Source organism: Vipera berus (assembly GCF_964194415.1).
Source record: "Vipera berus genome assembly, chromosome: 4".
NCBI classification, from domain to species: domain Eukaryota; kingdom Metazoa; phylum Chordata; class Lepidosauria; order Squamata; family Viperidae; genus Vipera; species Vipera berus.
The window spans coordinates 77,647,172-77,669,019 of record NC_138206.1 but is presented as its reverse complement, the minus strand read 5'-3'; the positions used below and the strand labels follow the sequence as shown (position 1 = coordinate 77,669,019).

The following is a 21,848-nucleotide window of genomic DNA, read 5'->3' as shown; positions in this document are numbered from 1 at the left end:
ACGGGAGCACCTACTGCCAGCGTCAACATCCCTCCGTCCTGTGCGCTCCCACAGAGAGGGCCTCCTCAGGGTGCCACCGGTCAGAGAATGTCGGCTGGTGACCCCCAGGGGGAGAGCATTCTCAGTGGGTGCGCCAATCCTTTGGAACCGCTTACCAGCTGAAATCCGGATGGCCCCCGACCTTCGCTCCTTCCGGCGTGATCTAAAAACGTATCTATTCCAACAAGCCGGCCTGGCCTGATGGATTTGGGTTTTAAAATTTTCTCACTTTATTGCTTTATTGTATTCTTACTTTATTGCTCTGTACACCGCCCTGAGTCCTCCGGGAGAAGGGTGGTATATAAAACAAACAAACAAACAAACAAATAAATAAATAAATAAATAAATAAATAAATAAATAAATAAATAAATATAAGGGGAATGTGTGGGGAGGGCTGGTTTGCTGAAGGCAACCGCTCGGATAGTTCATGTTTCTTAAAGCTCCTGTTTCTTGGTTTGTCTTGTTCCATTTGTTTTTGTTGCAATAAATTTGGCAGGCGTAATTCCAGCCTCTTGCCTTCTTGAAAAAGGGGTTGTCCCTGCCTTTTCTGCAGGGCCGGTAGCAGGCTGGTACAGAACAATGCCTTGAACTAGGGAAGTTCCCTTTATCTTTAAATGGGCAAGTCATAATTAAAATACTGTAGGGATTAATTGGCTTCATCAGGCTCAAATAAAAACAGAATGACTAAGATACCATTATACACACACACACACACACACACCTTACTGAACTATTCTAAAAGTAGGCTAGATATATGAAGACAGATGCTCATTGCCTGGAGTCTTGAAAAATCTAAGCACAAAATATTTCCATTTTTGTAGTCCGAGCTCAACTTTTTATTTAAATAATTTTTCTTCTCTTGGAATGGTTTCATTTGTCCTTCATTTATTTGAAGTCAGCTTTAATTTAGAATAAAATAGATAAGCATAGAATGCTGAAATCCCTGATGAATAAAATAGAACAGAACAGAATAGAATAGAATAGAAAGGGACCTTGGAGGTCTTCTAGTCCAGCCCCCTGCTCAAGCAGGAGAACCTATACCATCTCAAACAAGTGACTGTCCAGTCTCTTCTTAAAAACTTCTAGTGATGCAGTACCCACAATTTCTGAGAACAAGCTGTCCCACTGGTTAATTGTCCTCACTGTTAGGAACTTTCTCCTTAATTCCAGGTTACTTCTCTCTTTGATCAGTTTCCAACCACTGTTTCTTGTCCTGCCCTCTGGTGCTTTGGAGAATAATTTGACCCCCTCTTCTTTGTGGCAGCCTCTCAAATACTGGAATATTGCTACCATGTCATCCCTATTTCTTTTTTTCCTTAGACTAGACCACAGGTCTGCAACCCGCGGCTCCGGAGCTGCATGCGGCTCTCAGTCCTCTGCCATGTGCAGTCCCAAAAAAAAAGTGGGACTAAAAACGTTCAACCAATCAATTCAAATATGCAGGGTAGGTGCATATCTCGCCTTGGCTCCACTCTTCAGTCAAACCCTGTTCTGCGCATGCGCCCATGTACGCGCATGCGCACACATTTTTTGCGGCTCCCAGTTTTTCCTTTTGTGAGGGAACCGGTTCCGAGTGGCTCTTTCACTGTTTCAGGTTGCTGACCCCTGGACTAGACAAACCCAAGTCCTGCAGCCGTTCTTCATATATGTTTTAGTCTCCAGTCCTTGAATCATCTTAGTTGCTATTCTCTTTTCCCAAGGTCTCAACATCCTTTTTGTGATATGATGACCAAAATTGGCTTAGTATTCCAGGTGTGGTCTCACTAGGGTTTTATAAAACGGTACTAATACTTCATGTGATCTTGATTCTATGCCTCTGTTTATGCAACCCAGGATTGCATAACAAGCACCCCTCCCTTATAAACTCTTAATAGTGTCTCAATATTTAGTGTATGAGTCATTGGTTTTTAAAATCATTATTTCTTCAGTGTGATTACTTTCGCAATATAGCATTTTTTGTAGTAAATACAGATTTGTTACATATCCATAAGTTGGTTTGTGTTTTAATACTGAGCATTCACATTACGATATATTTTAGGAAAATATCTTGAGAAGCATGTGCTGAACTATTTTACTTTATTTAAGTATTTACAATAAGATATGTAGTATAAAATGGTGTGTATATGGCAGCTGTAAGCAAAAGGCCAGGCCTTGGAATTGATATATTTAAATTTGGAATTTTGAGACAAAATGTACAGATTTTCTGGATTTTTAAATAATTTATTTTTATGAAATTTATGAAATGAAATTAATGCTGTTTACAACTGAATGGGTTTTGATATTGACTTATACTTGAATCAATACTTGAGAACAGCTTGAAGGACTCTATGTTTTATTAACTAAGTATTTGTGACATGTATAGGTGATTACCTATATCTTGTGCTTCAAAATATAAGATTAATTCACTTTCATTTCCTAGCAATGTGAGGAATTCAAAATGCCATTCATTCATAAGAGTTTAATTTTCACATATTAGGGGTTATCTTAATTGCATGAATTCCCATCAACTTATTACAGATGATCAAAAGACCACCTATGTCTGAGCAGCAGCTACCATATGATAGTATAATTGCACATCTTTAAAGTTGATTGCATGGAATAAACTGGCTTCTATGGCAACACTTTCCTAATTTATAGAATTTATTTATAATATTATTTCTTTGTTTTGTTTTATTTTTCTTTAGAACATGGACACTATGTGGAACACCAGAGTATCTTGCCCCAGAAGTCATACAAAGTAAAGGTCATGGAAGAGCAGTAGACTGGTGGGCCCTGGGCATTCTGGTATTTGAGATGTTGTCTGGGTAAGGAAATCTGCAATTAAGAAAATGCAACTATCTCAAATATTAATTTTATATTGTATGTAAAACAGTTTTGAAGACACAGAATAAACTTATTTTGTTTGATATCAAATGTGATAAATATGCCAAATTTAAAATTGTGTGACAAGAAGATGCTGGGTTTTTTTCTCTCTCACCCTCTCCCTTTCCCTCAATTTTTGTTTTGTAGAATCAAAATGGAATCTCAATACAGTATACTGAAACCTGGCATTTACTGTATGATTAGGCTAGTCATTATCAGTTTTGAGATTAAAATGAAAGATCTTTATATGCATTTCTTGGGTTTAAAGTGATGGGATATATGCTAAACTACACTTAAATCAAGAATGGCAAGTCAAGCTACTATATATAATATCCAGCAAACCTCACTCTCTTACACATTCATGAAGTTATCTAGCCTGGTAATGAAATATCTACAGGAAAACAAATAAGCTCAGAGAATAACAAGAAACCAACAATATTATACATTGCAACAAATAAATGTAGTAAACGAACAATGTATTTAGGACTGGCCCAAGTTCCAGGAGATTTTTTCTTATATATAAGGTACCCAATGTATTAAGATAACCTAAGTGTTCTGTTTCTTATTTTGGGGGACTTATATTTACCAAAGAACAAAAAATTGCTAGCTTTATTTGCCTGTTGGGTTGAGAATGCTATCACTTTTAGTTTCCAGTGTTTTAGTTGGGTTTTTTTCCCCTATGGGTTTACATGGGAAAGAAATTGAATGTTATATGATCCTAGCAATACATTTAATCCATTAAGTGGTAGCATTCACAGAGTAATATGTAGATGATCTTCTTGCTTTATTGCAAACATTGTGAGAATTAAGACTTACAATATATTTCCAGGACCAAAAATCCAGATACTTACTTTGGATTTGGAATGGAATGTTTTTTTCTTGTTAGTGTTTCTTGACAATGACATGAACTAAATTACTTGCACAGTATCTTTGAAAGAAGATGTAGGAAAGTGCATTTTATCTTATCAGTTTCAAGTTCACAGAATTTAAAATTATTCTTGTAAAAGAAAGTATCTTTTACAAATGAGTCAATTTATCACAAAGCAACAAGCACATAAATCAAGGCATTATTGTAGGAACTTTATAGAATCTTGAGAGTTACAGTGTTTTGCAGCATCTCCTTAATATGATTTTAAAATGGTTTGTTTCAAAGTATTATTTATAAGCCCTTTCATATCTAATTAGGTTTCACATTGTTAAAATGAATAAATTTATAAAATTTTTGTACATACTTCACAGCATGACACATGAGCTGAAAACTCCCGTGAATCTTTTGTGATTTCCTAGATGTGAAGGCAGTCCGGCTGCAACATCTGTCATTCATTGATTGCCGGGTTAATTTGGCTGCTGTGGCTACCTAATTGGGTATATTATACCTCTCTCAGGATAGGTGGCTACTGTATGTAGGTGGCTATATCCTGCCTCTTTACATGTCCCTCTAAAAGCCAATGTTGCCATTCTCCTTATTTAGATCATTACTCCCATATTCATATAATATAGTTTTTATTTTGGTCTCACAAGTGATCCTAGCTAAGATAAGATAAAATGCATTTTCCTACATCTTCTTTCAAAGATAGTGTGCAAATAATTTACTTCATGTCATTGTCAAGGAACACTAACAAGAAAAAACATTCCATTCCAAATCCAATATCCAATAAACTACAGCTAAACATTTCATGGATCATTGCAATACAATACAATGCAATAGGTATGTGGGCTCAGTGGGTTAGGACGCTGAGCTTGTCGATCAGAAGGTCGGCAGTTTGGCGGGTCGAATCCTGAGTGCCGCATAGCAGAGTGAGCGCCTGTTACTCGTCCCAGCTTCTGCCAACCTAGCAGTTCGAAAGCACGTAAAAATGCAAGTAGAAAAATAGGGACCACTACGGTGGGAAGGTAACAGCATTCCGTGCGCCTTTGGCATCTAGTCATGCCGGCCAGATGACCACGGAGACGTCCTTGGACAAGCGCTGGCTCTTTGGCTTTGAAATGGAGATGAGCACCGGCCCCTAGAGTCAGAAACGACTAGCACGCATGTGCGGGGTAACCTTTACCTTTACCTTTACCTTTACCTTATTGTAAATGTAAAATAGGAGAAAGAGAATACACCATAATTATATAGTATATAGCTCCTGACCCACTGCTTTTCTTTTTTGAAAAACAGCAATGAAAATGATATTTAATCAATTGTTTAAATGAGATGTAGTTAATGATCAAATAAAATGTATAAAGAATTTTTATTGTCATGTTATTGTTACATGACAATATAATATAATATGTTATAGCAAAATATATTCTTTGCAATAAATTTCAGTTACAGTATTTATTGATTTTTGTGGCTATTCACTGCTTTATTCATGATTTTTCCCTTCAATAATGTATCTTACAGGCAACTAGTTAGGCATTTTAAATATAGAACTGGGCCCTATACTTAATTTAATATCAAAGGAGACACTCTCTTAAAATAAGCGACTAAAAGGGTATTAAATTCAAGGATTTACTTCATTCCATCCAGAAATATATTCAGTAAATATTAATCATAATAGCTACTGAATAACAAAAATACAGTAACTTTCAAATAATTAATTTGTAAACCATAAATAAAAAGAAAATTTGGAATATTAAATTAAACTAAGACCCTGTGGTTTTTGTGTTAACTATGCCTTTCCAGTGAGGCTTCCTTTAAGATAGCAAAAACAAAACTGAGATGTGTTCTTGTATTACTTAAATTCTTCTTAAATAAGCATTATATGTAAAACTCTTGTGCAGAAAACAAAGGCACCCAAGTAACTAATGCTCTTGTGTTTGTATATATCATGCTGTACATATCTACATATACAGATATTACCTGTCTAATATAAGTAGCAAAACAAATTTGCAAATCAACTTCTAGATTTCATCACATCAGATACTAACTTCATGTAACTAGGAATATCACATAAAGGTACCGTATATACTTGAGTATAAGCCGAATTTTTCAGCCCACTTTTTGGGCTGAAAACCTCCACTTCGGCTTATACTCCAGTCAACAAAAAAAAAGAACTGTCCCTTCGTTCGGAACAGGCTGCTGAGAGAAGGGAGCGGCAGAGCCTTGCAGAGCTGGCGGCAGTCCAGCGTTGTTTCTCCCCCTCGTGCGTGCGTGTGTGTGTCAGACCCACGGGAATGGCTGGTAGGGAAGCGGCATTCCGGCATTCCCCCCCTTCCTGTGTGTCGAGCCCACGGGGCTTGACACACAGAGAAACGCAAATGCCGGACTGCCGCCACCTTTACTAGCCATTCCTGCGGGTCTGACACACACACACACACACACACATGCCGCCGGGCTCGGCTCCTCGGCAGGAGGGGCAGCCCCCGCTGCGCCCCCTCCCCTCCCGGCCCGCAGCGCCGCGCCGCCGCCGCTTCCTCCGGGCAAGTCGGGGGGGCTTGCGGGGCGAAGGCCAGGGGGCAGGCAGGGCGGGAGGGCGGCCACGCAGCTCAGCGCCGCCCCGAAGCCACAGCCAGCCGCTGCTTCCCCCCCATCGCTCGCTCGCCCGCGCAGCCCCAAACTCGCCCCAACTCACCGCCAGCCGCCGCTCGCCCCCATTGCTTGCTCGCCCGCGCAGCCCCGAACTCGCCCCAACTCACCGCCAGCCGCCGCTCGCCCCCCATCGCTCGCTCGCCCGCGCAGCCCCGAACTCGCCCCAACTCACCGCCAGCCACCGCTCGCCCCCCATTGCTCACTCGCCCGCGCAGCCCCGAACTCGCCCCAACTCACCGCCAGCCGCCGCTTCCCCCCCATCGCTCGCTCGCCCGCGCAGCCCCGAACTCGCCCCAACTCACCGCCAGCCGCCGCTCGCCCCCCATTGCTCGCTCGCCCGCGCAGCCCCAAACTCGCCCCAACTCACCGCCAGCCGCCGCTCGCCCCCCGCTCGCCCGCTGCCTCGCCCGCGCCGCCCCAACACCACAGCCAGCCGCCGCTCGCAGGCCTTTCCGCCTCCCTCCCCTTTGGGCAGCGCTCCGCCCGGCGCCTTCCCTCCCCCGCTCTCTGCCGCCTGGCGACGCGCACACTGGCGCAGCGTGGCTGAAAGGAAGCCGGTCCCTTCCCTTCGCTCCCCGCTTAGTGCCCGAGTCATGGCTGCTGACGGGGTGGATGAACACTGCTGTCAGCGCCCAGTTCGGGCAATGTGACTCCGATGGCCCCGCCGTATTTCTCGGACAGCAGCCCGAGAGGTAAAAAAAACCCTCATCTCTCTCCCCAGCCTCGTCTCCCGGCACATTGGCCCCAAACTCCCCATCGGCTTTCCCGGCGTCGCTGCCAAGTTCGAGGGGAGAAGAAGAAGAAGAGCGGGGCGCAGGGGTGGGGGTTGATGGAGCGGACGAGCTTGGGCGGCGGGGCAGAATTCCGCGGGTCGCTTTCGAGGCCGCGGGAGCGAACCGTCTCCAGTTCTTCCGTTTACTCCCGGCTTTAGGCAGCTCCAGGCGCGCTGGGGAGTGAATTTGGGGGCGGAAGGGGTGCATCTCTTTGCGCCCCCCAGGCCTCCCTAGCTGCTTTGTTGATGGCAAGGGAGAATTGGGGATCGGAGTGGGGGGCATCGGCTTGGAAGGGGGCGGGGACGCGGCTGCTGCGGAGAGGACTCCGCTGTCCTTGAGGCAAGGCTGAAGCTCCTGAGCCTTCTTCCCATTTGCCTGGCTCTCTGCGCTTCCCTCCTTTCCCTCCCCCCCCACAATTTTGCTGAATCAGGGGGCTTCTCTTGAGAAACGGGCACGAGGAGGGAAACAACGCTTGACTGCCCCCCCCCCACACACACACAAAAGCAGCAAAAGCGGGGGGGGAGAGAAATGCCTTGTTCTCTCGTCTCAGCGGAGACTTGTTTCGGGGGATCCAGCCTCTGTCACACACACACACAAGCGGCAAAAGCGGGGGGGGGAGAGAGAAACGCCTTGTTCTCTCGTCTCAGCGGAGACTTGTTTCGGGGGATCCAGCCTCTGTCACACACACACACACACACACAAGCGGCAAAAGTGGGGGGGGGAGAGAGAAACGCCTTGTTCTCTCGTCTCAGCGGAGACTTGTTTCGGGGGATCCAGCCTCTGTCACACACACACACACACACACACAAGCGGCAAAAGCGGGGGGGGAGAGAGAAACGCCTTGTTCTCTCGTCTCAGCGGAGACTTGTTTCGGGGGATCCAGCCTCTGTCAGACACACACACACAAGCGGCAAAAGCGGGGGGGGAGAGAGAAACGCCCTGTTCTCTCGTCTCAGCGGAGACTTGTTTCGGGGGATCCAGCCTCTGTCACACACACACACACACACACACACACACACACACACACAAGCGGCAAAAGCGGGGGGGGGAAGAGAGAAACGCCTTGTTCTCTCGTCTCAGCGGAGACTTGTTTCGAGGGATCCAGCCTCTGTCACTGGGCAGCTGACAGAAAGGGGCGGCAGAAGCTGCATCCCCCGAAAGAAGTCTTCGCCGAGAAAATGGGCGCTGAGATTTTCTCGGCGAAGACTCACCTTCTCCCATTCACCTTCAGCAGCTCCGCCAGGCCCGTCCAGTGCCCTGCTAGCAGAGCTTGACAAATGCAAAAGCTGCTTTGGTTAAACACTGGAAGGTTTAGTGATTAACCCACCCCACCCCACCCGGTCTTCTTGCTGTTTCTCCCCATCCTCACTCCTACCCACAGGGGCTCTCTGCCTCTTCTACTACTTTTTCTTTCTTTCTTTTTGCTGAGGTGTGCCTCTCTCTCTCTCTCTCTCTCTCTCTCTCTCTCTCTCTCTCTCTCTGATGGGATGGCAAAGTCAAATGCAAATGGGGATCTTGCAGATCTTGCCCTGCCATAGGGCTGGGCAGAGCCGGCAGTTAAAAATAGGATGCAGATAAAAGGAAAGGTAAGGAGGGGTTCAGGTTGAGAGGAGAGGCTGCGTAGCCTTAGTGTAACTCCTGTGTGGGCTGACTGGGTTGCCTCCGATGGGCTCGGACAGTGGAACAGAATGGAATAGAAAATATGGAATGGATTGGAACAGAACGTAGAACAGAACAGAACAGAACAGAACAGAACAGAACAGAACAGAATAGAATAGAATAGAAATATAGAAAGTGAATGGAATAGAATAGAATAGAATAGAAATATAGAAAGTTAATAGAATAGAATAGAATAGAATAGAATAGAATAGAATAGAATAGAATAGAAAATGGTAATAAGAATAGAATAGAATAGAATAGAATAGAATAGAATAGAATAGAATAGAATAGAATAGAATAGAATAGAATAGAATAGAATAGAATAGAATAGAATAGAATAGAAATATAGAAAGTGAATGGAATAGAATAGAATAGAATAGAATAGAATAGAATAGAATAGAATAGAATAGAATAGAATAGAATAGAATAGAATAGAATAGAATAGAATAGAATAGAAATATAGAAAGTGAATAGAATAGAATAGAATAGAATAGAATAGAATAGAATAGAATAGAATAGAATAGAATAGAATAGAGAATGGTAATAAGAATAGAATAGAATAGAATAGAATAGAATAGAATAGAATAGAATAGAATAGAATAGAATAGAATAGAATAGAATAGAAATATAGAAAGTGAATGGAATAGAATAGAATAGAATAGAAACATAGAAAGTGAATAGAATAGAATAGAATAGAATAGAATAGAATAGAATAGAATAGAATAGAATAGAATAGAATAGAATAGAGCTGGAAGGGACCTTGGAGGTCTTCTAGTCCAGCCCCTTGCTCAAGCAGGAGGACCTATACCAGTGGTGGTGAACCTATGGCACGCCTGCCAGAGGTGGCACTCAGAGCCCTCTCTGTTGGCACATGCGCCACCACCGCTGCCAGCAGCAGGTCCTTGTCAGTTGGTGGACTGGAAGAAAAGGGAGGGGGAAGCATTTTACATGCGTGCATGCGTGCACGGGGCCACGAGCAGGCACATGCTGCAAAGGGGGCGGGGCTAGTGCCTGCGTGATACTCACTAGCCCAGCCCCGTTCTCACGTGGTGCGGTGCCTTGTATCTGCACCCTGCGGCGCGGCGGTTGGCGTTTTTGTGCCTTGCGGTACGGTGGCCCATTTTTTGCTCCCCCTTTTTTTTCGTGCCAGAGGCGGCACTCAGAGGCGCCTCCCTGTCCCCTCCCCCAAGGGCACCAGAATGCCAATGCTGCCTTGGCACTTTGTGATAAACAAGTGGGTTTTGGCTTGCGGTTTGGGCACTCGGTCTCTAAAAGTTTTGCCACCACTGACCGATACCATCTCAGACAGGTGAATGTCCAGTCTCTTCTTAAAAACCTCCAGTGATGGAGCACTCTTGATTTCTGGTGGCAAGCTGTTCCACTGGGCAGCTGAGAGAAAGGGGCGGCAGAAGCTGCATCCCCCGAAAGAAGTCTTCGCCGAGAAAATGGGCGCTGAGACGCCTCATTCTCTCGCTCAGCGGAGACTTCTTTCGCGAGATCCAGCCTCTGCCGTGCTGCACCGAGAGAACAGCAAGCCGCCCCATTCTCTCGGCGGAGCACTCCACCGCCCCATTCTCTCGGCGGCTTGCCACCCCGTTCTCTCATCTCAGCAGAGACGTCTTTCGGGGGATCCAGCCTCCAGCTGCTGCATTTCCCAGCCTCGGCTTATACTCGAGTCAATAACTTTTTCCAGTTTTGGGGGGTAAAATTGGGGGTCTCGGCTTATACTCGAGTCGGCTTATACTCAAGTATATACGGTATTCCAAAAATACACTAGTACATTTCAGGTGTTTTTGTTTCCTACCCAAGGGTGGGCATAAGTAATGTTTGAAGTCATTGAAATTAGAATAACTATTTTCCATATTCATTGTAAAAGAAATTTTGCACATAATGAGGTTTTGCTATAGTTTATTGTGTTGTGTTACATTTCTAGCTACATTGTTCATACTTTCAGAAACAACTGTCTGACATTATTACTTTTTTAAAAAACAGATTTCCTCCATTTTTTGATGACAACCCATTTGGAATATATCAGAAGATTCTAGCTGGTAAAATAGATTTCCCCAGGCACCTGGATTTATATGTAAAGTAAGTGAGCTTAAAAATGGCTTCATTTTATTTATTTTCTATTTCAGCATCATTTTTAAAGTGGGAGTGGGCAACATTGTGCAGGGTGCACATAACCACCAATCCTCTCCCCAATAAGATTGCATTGCTAAATTTAGCATTCAATCTTGAAACATGAAGTGTTTTTAATTAAAAAAAACATCAATAATAGCTGAGTTTGCAGTTAGATCCTATTTCAACTTCCCCAAAATCTGACAATCATGGCCTCAGCTCTTCAGGTAACACCACCTGATCATTATCACATGTCATATAATTTAATGGACAGGGAAAAAATCCTGTTTGACTTGTGAGGGTTTTTTAAACTGCTCATATTTTAAAGTGTCAGGTTAAATACAAATCAATGTATTGAAAATCACATTATTTCAGTTTTTTATTAATTCACCAATTTTGTCCTACAATGTATTACATTATTAATTCATTGCAGACAGCCTACACATTGTGGATTGCAGAAACATTAAAGTTTCTATCACAACAAAATTCCAAGCCAGATGCTTTACAACAAATGGGAAAGAGAAGCTCTTTTCTTTATACCAGCATCATAGATCCTTCCCCTTCAGCTAAACTTTCTGGCTTGGCGGCTCATTGTGGCGGGGATGGGGGATAGTTCTGTATGAGTGGCAGGTGTATGCATGTGTGCTTGCACAGCTCCATTTGCACAAGCGCAAGCACCCAGTGCTCATGAGGCTTGGTTCCAAACCGTCCATGGCCCAGGGGTAAGGAATCCATGATTTTCCTTAAATATTTCCTTAAATATTTTCTTAAATATGTTTGCATGCATCAAATATCCCTCCCTCCACAATTATTTACCTTATGCAGTGCCCAAATTTACTCTGTTTCCGGAAACAACCAGAAAGGGAAATGTATTTATTTTATATATTCATTTATTAACTTTTTATGCCACCCATACAAATGATTATGGGTATGCATCATACTGAAACCGCGCAACGGGGAAAAAGTCGCGATATGTCGTACAATGTCACATGGCATCACGAGTTTGACATGCCTGGGAGGGCAACTATAGTCCCTTTATGATCACTAGATTTCAACTACCAGAATTGCTGAGCCAACCATTCTCACAATGAGAATCAGTGCAGGGAATTTGTTTGCGCAGTATTCCCATAGCAATGTGTGAAGAAGCCACTGCATACAGATACAAAATAACTGTAAATAATATGAAAAGACAACAGTGTACATATTTCAGGCATTGGAGAACTAACAGTGATAGTTTGTAAATATTCCATTTTAATTTAAGAATCAGATTTTCATTAGGCCTTATTTTCATATTAAAATTTACATGCTTAATGAGGACTGGTTTTACATAACAACTGAAGAATTGCCAAAAAGAGGGGGTGGGTTCTGATCATGTCATCCAAGTTCTGGAGTAATTGTAGCTGAACTTTATTAAACAGGAATACATTTTTGTTTATTTTAAGACTTTTGGAACAGGTTGTTCAAGGTACAAATTTAAAAGGCATGGAATTTCAAAACTCATTTTTACCAATTGTGGGGAAATTTCTCACTAGGTATAAAATTCTTAGGCAGAATTATTTGTACTGTTTCCAGATGAACAACTTTGCATACATAAAAAGGGCATAAAGGTTGCCTTACTGAAGGACCCCTACCAAAGTGCAAATTCATTCAGTTAAGAAGCTTTCTTAAGATTATATTTGTTTTCCTAAACTGTGAAAGACATGATAAGCAACTAGCTTAATTGCTTAAGAACTTTGCAGTTGTTTGGAACTATAAAAGCCTTTGGGGACGTTTGTACAGTTCTAGTTAATATCCAGAAATTGGAAGTAATGTTCCTGAAAATTTGAAGGTAGAATTGACATAATCTGTCCTGGAAGCAAAACCAAACGTTTTTTGCTTGACTTTATAATCATTTAAAAGATCATTAGCAAACGTTTAACAAAATGAAAGTCTTATCTGGAAAAAAGATTATATATTAATACATCTATAGATATGTGTCTGCGAGTTTTAAAGGTCCATTTAATCAGACCTTATAGTTTATAAGACATACCGTATATACTTGAGTATAAGCCGACTCGAGTATAAGCCGAGACCCCCAATTTCACCCCCCAAAACTGGAAAAAGTTATTGACTCGAGTATAAGCCGATCCGCCGTTCTGCAAGCCTCTGCCGCCAGCAGAGGCTCGATCCGCCATTTTGCAAGCCTGAATACACAGGAATACCCTGTGTGGCCGCGGCTCGTCGGCAGGTCTCCGTTCCTCCTGCCGACCTTTGGGGAGGTTTGGGCGCCTCCCCAAACCTCCCCAAACCTCGGCAGGTCTCCGTTCCTCCTGCCGACCTTTGGGGAGGTTTGGGCGCCTCCCCAAACCTCCCCAAACCTCGGCAGGTCTCCGTTCCTCCTGCCGACCTTTGGGGAGGTTTGGGCGCCTCCCCAAACCTCCCCAAACCTCGGCAGGTCTCCGTTCCTCCTGCCGACCTTTGGGGAGGTTTGGGCGCCTCCCCAAACCTCGGCAGGTCTCCGTTCCTCCTGCCGACCTTTGGGGAGGTTTGGGCGCCTCCCCAAACCTCGGCAGGTCTCCGTTCCTCCTGCCGACCTTTGGGGAGGTTTGGGCGCCTCCCCAAACCTCTGCAGGTCTCCGTTCCTCCGCGCAGACCTGCCGACCTTTGGGGAGGTTTGGGCGCCTCCCCAAACCTCGGCAGGTCTCCGTTCCTCCTGCCGACCTTTGGGGAGGTTTGGGCGCCTCCCCAAACCTCCCCAAACCTCGGCAGGTCTCCGTTCCTCCTGCCGACCTTTGGGGAGGTTTGGGCGCCTCCCCAAACCTCCCCAAACCTCGGCAGGTCTCCGTTCCTCCGCGCAGACCTGGCGACCTTTGGGGAGGTTTGGGCGCCTCCCCAAACCTCGGCAGGTCTCCGTTCCTCCTGCCGACCTTTGGGGAGGTTTGGGCGCCTCCCCAAACCTCCCCAAACCTCGGCAGGTCTCCGTTCCTCCTGCCGACCTTTGGGGAGGTTTGGGCGCCTCCCCAAACCTCCCCAAACCTCTGCAGGTCTCCGTTCCTCCGCGCAGACCTGCCGACCTTTGGGGAGGTTTGGGCGCCTCCCCAAACCTCCCCAAACCTCGGCAGGTCTCCGTTCCTCCTGCCGACCTTTGGGGAGGTTTGGGCGCCTCCCCAAACCTCGGCAGGTCTCCGTTCCTCCTGCCGACCTTTGGGGAGGTTTGGGCGCCTCCCCAAACCTCCCCAAACCTCGGCAGGTCTCCGTTCTTCCTGCCGACCTTTGGGGAGGTTTGGGCGCCTCCCCAAACCTCGGCAGGTCTCCGTTCCTCCTGCCGACCTTTGGGGAGGTTTGGGCGCCTCCCCAAACCTCCCCAAACCTCGGCAGGTCTCCGTTCTTCCTGCCGACCTTTGGGGAGGTTTGGGCGCCTCCCCAAACCTCCCCAAACCTCGGCAGGTCTCCGTTCCTGTTTGGGGAGGTTTGGGCGCCTCCCCAAACGTCGGCAGGTCTCCGTTCCTCCGCGCAGACCTGCCGACCTTTGGGGAGGTTTGGGCGCCTCCCCAAACGTCCCCAAACCTCGGCAGGTCTCCGTTCCTGTTTGGGGAGGTTTGGGCGCCTCCCCAAACCTCCCCAAACCTCGGCAGGTCTCCGTTCCTCCGCGCAGACCTGCCGACGTTTGGGGAGGTTTGGGCGCCTCCCCAAACCTCCCCAAACCTCGGCAGGTCTCCGTTCCTGTTTGGGGAGGTTTGGGCGCCTCCCCAAACCTCGGCAGGTCTCCGTTCCTCCGCGCAGACCTGCCGACCTTTGGGGAGGTTTGGGCGCCTCCCCAAACCTCCCCAAACCTCGGCAGGTCTCCGTTCCTGTTTGGGGAGGTTTGGGCGCCTCCCCAAACCTCCCCAAACCTCGGCAGGTCTCCGTTCCTCCGCGCAGACCTGCCGACGTTTGGGGAGGTTTGGGGAGGCGCCCAAACCTCCCCAAAGGTCGGCAGGAAGAACGGAGACCTGCCGAGGTTTGGGGAGGTTTGGGGAGGCGCCCAAACCTCCCCAAAGGTCGGCAGGTCTGCGCGGAGGAACGGAGACCTGCCGAGGTTTGGGGAGGTTTGGGGAGGCGCCCAAACCTCCCCAAACAGGAACGGAGACCTGCCGAGGTTTGGGGAGGTTTGGGGAGGCGCCCAAACCTCCCCAAACGTCGGCAGGTCTGCGCGGAGGAACGGAGACCTGCCGAGGTTTGGGGAGGTTTGGGGAGGCGCCCAAACCTCCCCAAACGTCGGCAGGTCTGCGCGGAGGAACGGAGACCTGCCGAGGTTTGGGGAGGTTTGGGGAGGCGCCCAAACCTCCCCAAACAGGAACGGAGACCTGCCGAGGTTTGGGGACGTTTGGGGAGGCGCCCAAACCTCCCCAAAGGTCGGCAGGTCTGCGCGGAGGAACGGAGACATGCCGAGGTTTGGGGAGGTTTGGGGAGGCGCCCAAACCTCCCCAAACAGGAACGGAGACCTGCCGAGGTTTGGGGACGTTTGGGGAGGCGCCCAAACCTCCCCAAAGGTCGGCAGGTCTGCGCGGAGGAACGGAGACCTGCCGAGGTTTGGGGAGGTTTGGGGAGGCGCCCAAACCTCCCCAAACAGGAACGGAGACCTGCCGAGGTTTGGGGACGTTTGGGGAGGCGCCCAAACCTCCCCAAAGGTCGGCAGGTCTGCGCGGAGGAACGGAGACCTGCCGAGGTTTGGGGAGGTTTGGGGAGGCGCCCAAACCTCCCCAAACAGGAACGGAGACCTGCCGAGGTTTGGGGACGTTTGGGGAGGCGCCCAAACCTCCCCAAAGGTCGGCAGGTCTGCGCGGAGGAACGGAGACCTGCCGAGGTTTGGGGAGGTTTGGGGAGGCGCCCAAACCTCCCCAAACAGGAACGGAGACCTGCCGAGGTTTGGGGACGTTTGGGGAGGCGCCCAAACCTCCCCAAAGGTCGGCAGGTCTGCGCGGAGGAACGGAGACCTGCCGAGGTTTGGGGAGGTTTGGGGAGGCGCCCAAACCTCCCCAAACAGGAACGGAGACCTGCCGAGGTTTGGGGACGTTTGGGGAGGCGCCCAAACCTCCCCAAAGGTCGGCAGGTCTGCGCGGAGGAACGGAGACCTGCCGAGGTTTGGGGAGGTTTGGGGAGGCGCCCAAACCTCCCCAAACAGGAACGGAGACCTGCCGAGGTTTGGGGAGGCGCCCAAACCTCCCCAAACGTCGGCAGGTCTGCGCGGAGGAACGGAGACCTGCCGAGGTTTGGGGAGGTTTGGGGAGGCGCCCAAACCTCCCCAAACAGGAACGGAGACCTGCCGAGGTTTGGGGACGTTTGGGGAGGCGCCCAAACCTCCCCAAAGGTCGGCAGGTCTGCGCGGAGGAACGGAGACCTGCCGAGGTTTGGGGAGGCGCCCAAACCTCCCCAAACAGGAACGGAGACCTGCCGAGGTTTGGGGAGGTTTGGGGAGGCGCCCAAACCTCCCCAAACGTCGGCAGGTCTGCGCGGAGGAACGGAGACCTGCCGAGGTTTGGGGAGGCGCCCAAACCTCCCCAAAGGTTGGCAGGAGGAACGGAGACCTGCCGAGGTTTGGGGAGGTTTGGGGAGGCGCCCAAACCTCCCCAAAGGTCGGCAGGAGGAACGGAGACCTGCCGAGGTTTGGGGAGGTTTGGGGAGGCGCCCAAACCTCCCCAAAGGTCGGCAGGAGGAACGGAGACCTGCCGAGGTTTGGGGAGGCGCCCAAACCTCCCCAAACGTCGGCAGGTCTGCGCGGAGGAACGGAGACCTGCCGAGGTTTGGGGAGGCGCCCAAACCTCCCCAAACGTCGGCAAGTCTCCGTTCCTCCGCGCCCTGCCTGCCTGCTTCTTTCCGCTGCGGAAAGAAGCAGGCAGGCAAGGCGCGGAGTTTGGGGAGGTGCGCGCGCACCTCCCCAAACCTCCCCAAACTTCGGCAGGTCTCGGACGGCGGTGGCTTGGGAGAGGTGCGGGCGATCCCGGAAGCACCAAAGCCTCGGCCGCGCACAAGTCCTCGGTAAGTTTTTTTGTTGACTGGAGTATAAGCCGAAGTGGAATTTTTCAGCCCAAAAAGTGGGCTGAAAAATTCGGCTTATACTCAAGTATATACGGTATTATTCTTCACACATAGTCTGCTTAGTTTAGGTTTCTACCAGAAATAGATGGATTTATTTCTTCCTACCTTCTCAAAGTTATTGCTGGTCAGCTCAATACTGGAAATATTCTATAGGTATATTTCCGTCAGTGAAAAGATAACCATACAAACTTGTATTTTTTTAAAAAAAATCATCTTTGTTTGTCCAGGGATCTTATTAAAAAGCTTCTTGTGGTTGACAGAACAAGACGACTAGGAAACATGAAGGTATGCTTTAAAGAAGAATCTTCCACTACCTCAGTTCATTAAGGAAACATTCCTATACTCAAGAACAAATTTCAAATTAAGAAGACATGGTGTGGGAGGAAGATCGTGTTTTCATTATAGAAAAACTACAAGTGAATTTCTGTTTGGTATTTGACAACTATCTCACAATGTGATGTTTTCACTTAAATATAAAATTGAAATAAGTTTTCAAATTTTCATGGGACAGAGGCATGTAGCAACCTTGGAATTTCTAGTAGGTTTTTTCTCCTTTCTTTTTATAGTATACTACATAGGCAAGCAGAAGAACTAAAATTTAATATTAATACTATGGATTATAGCCATGTAATCCCTTTGCCTTAAATTCTTATATTTAGATATAATCAATATGGATAAAACATGGCACAAAATAACTGAAAGCTTAATTGACATACTTGAGTCATGCTCCATTACAGTATAGTAACTTTGTATCATTACTGATCATGAAAGCTTGCAAATCTCCTTTGTATAAGCAATACAAAAATCACATTAGCTCATTATTTGTTATCTAAAGAGATTAGATAACATGTAAATCTGTAAATCCTAAAGAAAGATTTATGTCTCACTTTATTTTTTTTTATCCAGTACATTTAGTTCTGGGGCCAAGAAAAATTCAAGTAGATATGGTCACCTAATGTGATTTTTTTTTAAAATCCCATTTATATCCCGCCCTTCTCCGAAGACTCAGGGCGGCTTACAATCTAAGAAGCATATGGCATAGAATCCATTTCTAATTACAAAATTGAGACAGGTATCTGGTACTCCAAATAGATGGAGGAAGAACTGTATTCTCTATGTGTAAGATAGCACTTTACCACTAACAGTGACACTTAAAATTGGAATGTGGTCATTGTTGAAGGGCCTGTTTTATTTAATATTATATCTGCTTTAAAAAGGATCAAAATTGGCAATATAGTAGATAAGCATTGTGATGCAAGCTGTCAGGACCCACCTCAATCCACATCTTAGGAAATAAGAACTCTTGGATGCAAGTTTAGTCCAAAAGGAAAATGTTTACTAGGATGGAATCGATTGTGGGAATACAAGACGGAATCTGACAAAAGTTACATTTCAATCCTATATAAAGCATTCCCATTTCAGCCCCTCCCCTCATCCATTTGGTCAGGCTGTCATCAGTTGCTCGGTGTCAGGTCCTTCCATGGGAAAGGGAACTCTCCTTGGTTTTATGGTTATTGCTTTCCTTTTCAGTTGTAAATGAAGATACAATCCAGACCTGTCTGTCCCCCCCTTCCCCCAGTTAAAACATCCCCTGTTGTTTGAAAATCGCTTTAGTAACCATCCTCTTCCCCCCCCCTCGGAGAGATGGCAGAATCCCCAGAAGTAGCACGTTGTTCTACCTATACAATTATGAAATGTGATATAAATGGATTCTGACACAAGCCCTGTTCTTTTTGACTACTGAAATGTATACAAAGCGGATGAGGTACTTGCATCACAACATTCTATTTTCCATCTTGACAATGTTGATATTTATACTGTCTACAGAAGTTCCTGGAAATCCAGTATTTTTTCAATACCAGAAAAAAATTGATCAACTTGAACAGTGCACATTAGACATATGTCTTCAGACTACAGATTGTAAAAATCAGTGTTGATTTATAAATAAAATAAATAAATAAATAAATTTCAGTATGTAGACTTTATGCCACAATATTTTTAGGAACTTGTATTAAATAAACTTTTGTTTTTCCAAAGAATGGAGCTGATGATATAAAGAGACACCGATGGTTCAGGTCTATAGACTGGGATGTTGTACCACAGAGGAAATTAAAGGTGAAGTACCATGAAAACACATTCTGCTTGGGAAGATATACATTCAAGAAATATTTACTGTATTGAATTATTACAGAGGAGTTTGTATTTAAAAATCTATGTGAAAGACCTAATGTGGCCTTTTTATATCTCATGCTTGACAAAATGTTTACATGGGTCTTTGTCCCAAGTACATATGCACTTCATGTGTAGGTTTTCCTTTTGAATAGCCAGAAGGCACAGCTTTCAAACTACCCATTCATGGTTGAATAATTTGTCCAAATGCAGAATGGAGTCTATTTTTAGGGTTTTGCTACAACTGAAAGTTGAATACCATGAATCATAGTTTCATCCTGTAATTTGCTGCAGCTGGAAATAACACGTTCACATTGCATATAGTTGATATGTTTAATTACCAAATTAGAGATAGGTGGAAGAAGCCAGGAAAAGAATGCAATCACTGTGTGGCACTTCACTACTTAACTATTTCATTATTAATTACAACATGCAGTTGTAGTTAAATAATTACTGTGCCTAATGATAGTCAGCAAGTCCAAGCTTTTATATTAAATCCATAGTTTTTGGACCTAATTTATGATTGGAAAGATCAGGATTGTTTTCCTCTTTCCTAAAGACTAAAATGGATTGCATGATCGCTGTTGAATTGTATTTCCTGCTCTGCACAAGCTTCAAAAGTATAACAATCATTAGCACACTAATGGTATCTTAATGCAAAGTGAAAGCTGATTCCTCTCAGCAGTTTTCTGTAGAAGCTGAGCAATATGTGGAAAGAGGACAGCCCACAAATGAATGGCAAAGTTGAAACATACTTCTCCTTATGGCCACCACTTGGAACTGTCCAATCAAGGAGGAATGGAACTATTGCAGAACAGTGTTTCCTACTTCCAACTTTAACAAGTGGTGCAGTTAAATACCATTCTTGATGGTATGGTATTAAAAACTCTGTAGATTTCTAATATTTGAACGTCCTTGAAGTCATCCATAAGAACAAGCAGTTCCATCTCACACTTGGGTGTGAAATTTAACTGGAAGAGGTCAAGATCTACAGTTCTATAACTCCTCAGAGCAAGCAATAATATTCTTAGATAACTTAAACTCACCCCAGATGCTGTTGACAGTTACTGTGCCATAGAATCTCAAAAAAGTAGGATAAAATATAAATTTTAAGTCTCAGCTTCACATAAGATTATATTTATTTACTTAAAACTTATGTTATTGTTTCATTCAGCCTCCTATAATGCCGAAAGTATCAAATGATGGTGATACATCTAATTTTGAAGCTTATCCTGAAGATGATTGGAACAAAATACCACCAGTACCTCCTAAAGATTTAGAAATTTTCAAAAACTTCTAAATGTGTGATACATCAAACTATTAAGGTATTAGGTACTTCCAAAGCACCATATTTATAAACCAATGTATTTAGAGTCTTAATGTTAAAATCTTTACGTTGTTGCATGTAATTAATTTATAAAATCACACACTGATATTTTTAAATTAAAAATAGAAGGAAATGCCTTAAGGCTTCATGACTGTCTTTTAATAAAAATATAATATTAATACAATGTTCTGTAATTATTTTGACTACTGTGAAGACTAGATAGATTTCTTCTATAGGCACAATTGCAACTATTAGATGGCTTTTATTTTGTATTTTCTATTGTATAAAAATAAGACCTAAAATTTTATTTTCTGAAGTTTAATGAAAAAAGTTAAATATTTACTACAATGGAATACCAGTACATTGAGTATTCATTTTTATCTATTTGCTAGAAATTGAAAGAAGATTGATGTGATAGGTGAAAACTGGAAATGAAGAACAGAAAATACTTCCAAAAATATCTTGAAAATGAATATTACTGTGTTATGCATAGATTTTTTTTAAAAAAAATACATGATAAAGGTTGAAAAATAGATACTATTCATGTTCAGTAGTATAGAATTGGCATTCATTCAGTTAAAAAAATACTGATGCACCTACTCTGATGTGTAGCTATTGAAATTATAGGGTTTCTAAATTTGAATTTAATTTTGTTGTCCCCAAATTTTATTTGCATACTTATTTCATACCCTAGTTGTATAAGTTTATACTAAAATTGTCCTATAAAGCACAAGTTAGTGTATATTTATATAATGAAATCAGTAAATCTAAAGCACAGAAACTGTGCAGAAATGTAATTTTTTGTATTTTACAGAGTCTATGCTTTTTATTTTTAAATGTTTTCCAAGATGCCTAGAAGTAAAACAAATCTTGAAATGATACATGTTTCAGCATCTTCTATACATTTTATAATTCTTTGTAAAAAGAAATATACAATGCTTTACACCTCCAGGCATACATCTTGAAAGCTGAAAAATAAAAACCTTTCACAACTTACTGTACTATTTCTCCTTTCAGTGTGTATTATATTTTTTTAAAAAAAGTTAAAATGACATAGCTATATATCTTAATTCTCTATGACTACATACTATGTAAAATGTGTTTTTTTATTTCTTGAATTTAGGAAATTCTAGCAAACTACAGTTGCAAGAAAAAGTATGTGAACCCTTTGGGATTACGTGGAGTTTTGCATGAATTGGCCATAAAATGCGCTCTAAACATCATGTAAGTCACAACAATAGAAAAACACAGTCTGCTTAAAATAATACTACACAAACATTAGCTGTTGTCATGTTTTAATTGAACATAAGATGGAAACATTCACAGTGC

At 44.5% G+C, this 21,848-nt stretch overlaps 1 protein-coding gene across 1 annotated transcript in view; it reads left to right on the top strand.

The window, feature by feature from the left end:
• The window catches only part of PRKX (protein kinase cAMP-dependent X-linked catalytic subunit), a 116,837-nt gene extending 95,275 nt beyond the window's left edge, over positions 1–21,562 (top strand). The window contains exons 4-9 of the mRNA XM_081326307.1: positions 2,725–2,844; positions 10,841–10,936; positions 17,251–17,308; positions 19,061–19,138; positions 20,367–20,517; positions 20,912–21,562. Coding sequence (XP_081182433.1) covers positions 2,725–2,844; positions 10,841–10,936; positions 17,251–17,308; positions 19,061–19,138; positions 20,367–20,492 — 478 coding nt within the window. The 3' untranslated portion in view covers positions 20,493–20,517; positions 20,912–21,562. The remainder of the gene's footprint in view (positions 1–2,724; positions 2,845–10,840; positions 10,937–17,250; positions 17,309–19,060; positions 19,139–20,366; positions 20,518–20,911) is intronic.
• Positions 21,563–21,848: the final 286 nt, after the last annotated feature.